Genomic DNA, 8,264 nt, shown 5'->3' with positions numbered 1-8,264 from the left:
ATTTAACGACTGTGCGCACGCTTTTACTTTGAAAGCTCACCGTCCCTACGAGGCGCGACGTCATAGATTTGGTTTCGGCGGAGCGTTTTCAGTGTAACACCTCAACATGAACGGGGAAGGCAGAATCACACCGGCCCGCGAAAACTGCGTCTATACCAGCTGCTACTGGTAAATCTGTTGTGAATTATACTCTGTTATAGTTTGATGACACGGCCGAACGGAAATCCGTCGGTAAAGCGGCGTTTTCACTCAGAGACACAGCAGCAGTCTAATTAACACACCAGTCGCTTATCAGCTGATCGTGTTGATACCAACAGATCAGTCAGAAACTCTGCAGAAACACTGAAGCGGGAAATTACAGATTAAAAATTTTTTCATCCGAAGGATTTTTAAAAATAAAACTTTTTGTTTGAATTATCTGATGATTTCATGTTGGTTCTGTTTAAGACAAACAAACAAACTACTTAGAGTTGTAGCAGTTATATTTAGCATTGATTAGTGTATCAGTTATTTTGTGAGTAATCCTCTGGTTTGTCCTAAACCCCAAAATATTCAGTTCACTGAACGATGTGGAAGTTTGACAACATAGTTACCAGTTAACTTTCCGTTGATCGAGTAATCGGTCGATTGAATGAGGTCCACTGAGGACTGATGAAAAATAGTTTGGAAGTTAAATTTGATCAGGCCAGTTCTGTATTGATCTTTATTCTGACACAAGGACAGAGTCGATCACCCTGCTTGACTGAAGGACAATCAATAGACAATGAATCAATAACAGAATCAACAGAACCTTCAAATGCCGAACCGGAACACCAGGATCTGTTGATGCGAGAACGCTGAGGGGGCTGTGTCATCATTGACCTCAAATTCAGGGAGCGGAGTCTGTAGGATAGTTACCTGATGTAACCTGAGTTCTATGTCTGACAGCTGGAACTATGTTCTCCAGTCAAAGAGCAGCTGGACGTCTCATTTATAGAACATTCTAACACCTGATTGGCCGCTGAGCATGTTGTTCAGTCGGGGTATGTGTGTCGTTAATCAATTAAAATGCTCAATATAATGTCAGAGCTTTACTCATAGAACTGTAGTTACATCCAGTTCAACACTGTTTATATGAACTAGTTCTATTGGTGTCTGACTGTTGGAGGTTCTGTTGTTTGTTTTTGTTTTTGTTTTGCAGTGAAGAAAATGTTTGGAAACTCTGTGAGTTCGTCAGAAAGGAGAGAACCACACCTCTGGAACAACTGTTTGTGATTTTCATCTCTAATGAGAACAGAATGGTGAGAACGCACGCTGGAAGAACATCTGTGCCATGTTCTGCAGTATGTCTAAGACGTTTCAGGTTCTGTAAAACATCTGTCAGACTGTATAAGGAATTTTGAATCATCTATCAGGATCTATAAAACCTTTCTGATTCTCTAAGGTTTCCTAAAATATATGTCAGCCTCTCTTAAATATCAGTTATGTTCTTGTTCTAAAGCTGATGTTCAGAGACGTTCTCTGTTTGTTCTCCATTAGGTTCCTCTATGGAAACAGAAGTCTGGACATGGAGACCAGCCGGTTATCTGGGTCTGTGATGACACTGCGTGTTTGATAATATTACTGATGTCACAGACAATTCATGGAATAATAACAGCAGTGGCGTCATGATGACATCACTAATGACATTGTCATGTGTTTCAGGACTACCACGTGATCCTGCTGCAGGTGGGTCTTCAGTCAGACTCTCTGGTTTATGATCTGGACTCTGAGCTTTCGTTTCCCTGCAGCCTGAAACTCTACGCGGCCCAGGCTCTCCGCTCAGACTGCAACATCAGGCCTGACAAACACCACAGGTAAAACACCTGTGTACAACAGGAAACACACCTGAACACCAATTCCTTTCATTTCAGTTAAGTTCAATTCAGTTTTATTCATATAGCAGCCAAATCACAACAGAGTTTATCTCAGGGCACTTTTCATGTAGAGCAGGTCTAGATTGGACTCTTCATAGTTAGATGTACAGAGACCCAACATTCCCCCATCGGCAAGCACTTGGCGACAGCGACAAGAAAAACTCCCTTTAACAGGTAGAGACCTTGAACAGAACCTGGCTCATGGGGGGGGGTCTGCCTCGATCAGCTGGGTTGAAAGAGCGGGGGGGGGTTGCATAGCACAATACAGGTACCAAAGAGATGTATAATAATAATTAGACTAATAATAAAACTAATAATTATAATAATAGGGCTAATAATAATAATAAAACTGAATATAATAATTATAATAACAATAACTGAATCAGTGGGTGTTGAGCAGGATCATGGGGCAGTAGGTGGTTTACAGTCACAGATCCAGACTCTGCTGCACCAGGGGAAGAAATACCTGCAGAAAGTGACAGGAGGAGAGAGGAGAGAGACGAGAAAGCACAAAACTATGGCAGAGAGAAGTCAAGTTAGTAACGAGCACTGATGCCATATGAATGCGTACAGATGGAGAGGAAGAGGAGGAGAGAGGAGCTTGGTGCATCATGGGAAACCCCCTGGCAGTGTAGGCCTATAGCAGCACAACTAGGGGATGGTTCAAGACCTGCCTGAGCCAGTCCTGACTGTAAACTCTATCAAAAAGGAAGGTTTTAAGCCTGCTCTTAAACATGGAGAGGGTCTCTGCCTCCCAGACCCAAACTGGAAGATGGTTCCACAGTAGAGGAGCCCGATAACTGAAGGCTCTGCCTCCCATTCTACTCTTGGAGACTCTAGGAACCACAAGCCAGCCTGCGTTCTGGGAGCTCAGTGTTCTACTGGGGTAATAGTTGCTATGAGCTCTTTCAGATGTGATGGTGCCTCACCATTAAGGGCTTTGTAGGTGAGGAGGAGGATTTTAAATTCAGTCCTGGATTTTACAGGGAGCCAATGCAGAGAAGCTAACACAGCAGAAATATGAAGTCTTTTCCTAGTTCCTGTCAGATAATAAGGGGTTGCAATAATCCAGGTTAGAAGTAACAAAAGCATGGACTAGTTTTTCTGTGTCTTTTTGAGACAGGATGTTCCTGATTTTTGCAATGTTACATCGGTGAAAAAAGGCAGAGCTCGAAGTTTGTTTTATATCGGAGTTAAAGGACATATCTTGATCAAAGAGAACTCCTAGATTCTTAACAGTGGTGCTGGAGGCCAGGGCAGACCAGGTCTTCCCCAGAAAGTCCACCAGTTATCTACAAAGCCCACGACGTTTGCTGGACACCACCTCAACATCCAGCGGTTGAAGGATGACATGTCATCACTGGTCAGATGAGGCAGCGGCCCAGAGAAAACTATGAAGTCTGACATTGTCTTTGCAAATGTACACACTGACTCAACATTAATTTTAGTGATTGGCGTATTCATGTGTCATTACCAATAACATGAATAACAGTCTCACTATATTTCCATTTATCCTTAGCCATCAGTTTTAAATAGGAGTCAGCGTCTTCCGCTCCGGCCCCAGGAAGAGATCTGACAATGGTCGCTGGTGTCGCTAACTTCACGTTTCTCCAGACAGAGCTGCCAACAACCAGAGCTGGTTTCTCAGCGGGTGTGTCGCTGAGCGGGGAGTATCTGTTTAAAACATGAACTGGTCGGTGGTGAACCATGGGCTTCTGCTTAGGCCTACGCTTCTTGTTACGGACAGTCACCCAGCCGCTCTGGCTTCCCGGCTGCTTAGGGAGCTGCCAGGGGGAGAGTAGGAACTACGCTGGGTCTGCTCGCATCGGCTACTGGGGGCTGGCTAACTACCGCGGCTAACAATTTGATTTCCATGGTGCCTCCAATTCACTGAGCCTCGCCTCCATCACTGCAAATAAACTACATATATTACATGCACCATTATCGCTAAAGGAGGCAGAGTTATAACTAAACATGAGACACAGCGAGCGGGAGAGACAGAAGCCTTCGCTCTCTGCTAAACTAAAGTAACTGGCCGATCTGAACAGCGTGTAAATGACTGTGAAGTAGCGAGAAAATCGCTACAAAGGAGAGAGAGAGAGTGACTGAGCAGAACTAGTGTAGGTTGAAATGTACAGCAGGTCATTAGCGGCTGTTTAAAGAACAGCTAAATTAACTAGGTAGAGGCAGAGCAGCAAACTCGCTACCAGTCACGCAGACGCCGGCAACCGGAAATGACACAGCTGGCTTATCTCAGCATGTCAGCATTAACGACACAGGTAAAACACCTGAACACCACAGCTAACGCATCTGAGCAGCACAGGCAACGCAGTCTACCTGTCTCTCCTCTAACAGGAAGTTGCGAGTTATACCTGCTGACAGCTTCCTGTTGAACTTTGCGTCTGATCGATCTCACATGAAGACTTCTGATGGATCCTGGAGGATGCCCCCCCCACCATACCCCCCCATACACACCGCAGGTCACATGGCACCTTCTGTTACCTCAGCATGTCTGATGATTAATGCCATGTGACCTCGTAATGACATCATGCTGTGATGTGTTTCCTCCTCAGAGAGTCACATGAACCTGGATGACTTCATCAGTATGGACCCTGCTGTGGGCTGGGGGACAGTCTTCAGTCTGGACAACTTCCTGAAGAGCTATGTAGGAAACTCTTCATCATGATTAGCTTCATCGTCGTCATGATGGCAGCTCTCTCCGACATCAGGCAGCAGCAAGGTAGCTTAGCTTAGTAAAGTTATTTTATTTTAGCTTATCTTAGTTTATCCTAGCTTAGTTAGCTAGCTTGAGCCTGTCGAGCCAATGGAAAATAAAAGAATAAATAAATACGGACTCGGTCAACCAACAAACTGAACCCGTCTAGTGAAACCAGAGCTGATAGTTTAACTGTTGTACCTGAAACACAGTTTGCAGTTCTGAGGATTTCGGCCTCATAATTATTCATAAAAGTAGAAGTTCTTCAGACTCCAGTTTTTTTGATAGTTCATTTAAGTCACCAGTTGCCCAAAATCCATAAATGCAGGTTATTCCATGACCATCACTGGATCCTCCTGTAAAATCCCTGATGTAGAATTAACACAGTCTGAGGATTAGTTTTATCACCCTTCGGTTTCAATCAACTCAGCTTCACAATAAATACAAAAACAAATGCTACTGCGGAGATTTTAACAAGTGGTAGACAACTCTCTTTCCATTGATATGAAAAAGTAGACTTCCCTGTACTAGTGGAGTGCCCGTTCAGAATGTGCCCGTCAGTAGAGGCTGACTGCCGGGCTTGCGATATTCGAGCTTGCAGCTTTCTTGAGAGCATCATCCAAACAACTTCACGCTCAACACAGCACTTCCTGGGGTCCTGAGCAATGCACCTCCCGTGACATAGTTGCGTCCTGTAGCAGTGCTAGAAATAAACTTGTCATTTCAGGAGTTGGGTGCTCCGCTCCGCTCCAATAGCATCTGGGTGATGGTGTAGAAAGTGCCATTGCAGTTGAATTCCACCTTTCTTAAAATCCTCACGTGTGTGCGCTGTAGATCGTCCAGGTGCTGCACAGCCCACGTGGTGTAGTTCCACCCTATTCTTCACATCAAGTAACATGTAGAAAAGCAATGTTTGAAGCTACCTCGAGAACCACTCATCCCAAAAACCTTAGTCGACACTGCACTTCCTTGGGTCCACAGCTACACACCTGCCAAGTTTGAAGTCGATGGAATGAGAGGTTGATGAGAAAATCGAAACACAGAGAGACAGAGACAGAGATTCCTTCATTTAGAGTTAGTTCTGACTTGAGGGGAAAGTTTAAAAATGTTTTTTGTCCACAAAATGTACTTTTGGACATTATTAAAAAATAAGTCATGAAAACCACTTCGAAGAAGTCTGAAAGGGTTTTGGTCAGAGCTTCACTTTAAATCAGTTTGTTCTGAAACGTACAGTCGGGACATGTGCTGAGAAGTTTCAGCTGTAACTCGGTACAGCTCGATGTGAGCTGATGTAATCAACAGACTGAAAACACCTGAGAGCTGCAGATGCTCGCTGAACAAACTGAAAGGTTGTATTCTGTATTTTCAGACTGTTTCTGTGTCCAGTTTAACGCCTGATGGTCTATGCGGTTAAACTCCAAATTCACTTTTCACGTCTGTTAATCTTTATCAGAGGTTTGTATCAGGAGGTGAGATCAACTTTAGTCTTCATTGTCTTCACTGAGGTCAGTGATCCTGATCCTACCCGGTATCATGAAGCCGGTTAAGAAGTGCTTCGGTTAACTCTGGTTTATTAATCCAACTACAAGACGGGCAGAGCTGTTAATTACAAACAACATCAGAACCACAAAGAACCTAATGTTAAATGAAACAGTGAAACCTCCAGAAAAATTAGGTTACAGCGAAGCAAAAAGTTTTATTCAGCCAAGTGAAATGTAAAGAAATTGATCACTGAAGCAGAAGAAATAAGAAGCTGCAGATACATGTAATACTTTATTTGTTAATGTAAGGGTATAAATAATTATACGTCTCTATTAGAGAGTGAGTATTTCTGTCTGGTGATGAAATGAAATGTTGCATTTAAAATCCTGGTAAATATTGAACAGTGTGGATTATTTTTCGTCATCTTCTGAACAGCGGTGACAGAATAAGAGAAAAAGCATTGACACTGTCAGAAATCAATGAAACTTTGTGCAATTAAACTTTCTTCTCTTTGTTTGAAAACCAGTGACACGTGGAACAGCAAAATGTTTTCTACTGATGTATAAAAATATATACTGCTCTTTATTATTTGTCACTCTATTGAAAACTCCCTGTCAGGATCCTGTAGAAATGATGAGTCTGTTTTTCCAGTGATGTGACTGCTCAGTAGTCAGGCTGTTGACAGATTTTGTTCTGATCCTCTGAAGTTTTCCAAGTGATTTTACTGTTGGCATCGTTGTCGTTGAGACACTTTCCGTTTTCAGTGCTATGATAAAGGTAGGGTAAAACACCCAGTTGTATTAATAAGTTGTCAAGTTTTGTTACTTACTGATCTGGTAGAAATAATTCCTCCTGAATGTTGGTTTTGAACGCTCTCAAAGCTCGGATCTAACTCCATCGAGTCAAAGCCCGCCCGAGGTTCACTCATTTTACTTGGATTTCTATCACTCTCACTCTTCAACTTCTTTGCCTCCTCCGACAAAGAGCTGTTTTTCTTTTGCCCGGCAGAGTTTCCTTTGCTACTCCAGTCTTTCCACAGTCCACCATATCTGCTACCTGGGGAAAGCTACCAATAGCTACCGGTAGAAAACAAAAGTGCTATCCTCTTCCTGTTTCGTTTGCACAATGGCAGACGGACTTCCTTTGTGCCGTACATCGAGTCTTCATTTTCCAAGGTGATTTGGTACCCAGTGGCACATAGAGTTGCATAGTGAAAACGAGGCTTAGAGGGAACCAATCTAAACACAGATGGTGTCATTATTCTATAGCCATTACATTGCGCAATCTACATTTAGTTATTAATGATAAAGTCAGAATTTGTCTATCGCCACTTTAACCTACAGCATAAGTTACTGTGGTGATCTACCCGTATACCATGGTGAGGAGACCTGAGAACCAGACTTCAACCCAAGGGGACCTGGAAGAAACAGAAACTGCGGCGGCTGAACTTTGTCCTCCTGTTTAATCTCTGAGCCTGTTAAATGTTTAAAGTCACCAAACCCTAAACTCAATACGTGTTTCTTGAAATATCACAAGTGAAACACAGTAAGTGAATAAATGAAGTGACTCAGAGCACGACACTGAAAATAAGATTTTAGACGTTTCCCAGTTTTCATCAGTTTCATCAGGTGGGAGTTATACTGTGAATGCACCACTTGTATTCATACACCAGATAAATTATCATAAACATTAGATCATAGTATTGTAAATGAATGAATATTAAAACAGTATCAATAACCTGGATGTTAGCGCATCAAAGTGTACCCCAGGTCTCCAGCCACCCTCAGACTTTTTAGAGAAAACATTTGAAAAACAATGCCTCTAATCATTTCTCATATTTTGACACCAGAACAGTGTTAAAGACAAATAGTTTGAGAAACATCGGGGAGCTGAGTGCTTCATTGACTGGAATGAAAGAATTAGAGTGGGTGTAATACGGTCAAGGTCGCTAATGACCTGAGGTACGTATTGAACTCATGGGGACTCGTGTCACTTTTTTTATTATTATTATTATCCCAAGACTTGGTTTTAGGCTTTAGGTGAGGGTGATACTCCAGGAAATGAGTGCAAGTCTATGTAATTTCCCTAAAAATGACTAAAGTAAATATGTGTGGCATGTGTGTGTGTGCTACTCACAGTTAGTGAGTGAGTTAGAGCCGCTCGATCACATC

General features: G+C 42.7%; 1 protein-coding gene across 2 annotated transcripts; it reads left to right on the top strand.

The window, feature by feature from the left end:
• The first annotated feature begins 32 nt into the window (after positions 1–32).
• wdyhv1 (WDYHV motif containing 1) lies at positions 33–7,574 on the top strand. Of its 2 annotated transcripts, XR_005706797.1 has the most exons (7): positions 33–168; positions 1,181–1,280; positions 1,519–1,569; positions 1,684–1,835; positions 4,251–4,375; positions 4,469–4,635; positions 7,437–7,574. XR_005706797.1 is itself a non-coding variant. In XM_040122759.1 (6 exons), exons 1-6 carry the CDS (start codon positions 107–109, stop codon positions 4,579–4,581), a joined length of 603 nt encoding a protein of 200 aa, XP_039978693.1. In that variant the 5' UTR covers positions 33–106; the 3' UTR covers positions 4,582–6,880. The 2 variants fall into 2 exon arrangements, 1 of the variants encoding a protein (XP_039978693.1); XM_040122759.1 differs by lacking the exon at positions 7,437–7,574 and having other exon boundaries at positions 4,469–6,880.
• The last annotated feature ends 690 nt before the right edge of the window (positions 7,575–8,264 follow it).

The sequence above is a fragment of the Xiphias gladius genome, chromosome 24 (assembly GCF_016859285.1).
Source record: "Xiphias gladius isolate SHS-SW01 ecotype Sanya breed wild chromosome 24, ASM1685928v1, whole genome shotgun sequence".
Taxonomy (NCBI): Eukaryota; Metazoa; Chordata; class Actinopteri; order Istiophoriformes; family Xiphiidae; genus Xiphias; species Xiphias gladius.
The sequence above is the reverse complement of the archived record's forward strand: the minus strand, read 5'-3'. Positions and strand labels throughout refer to the sequence as shown.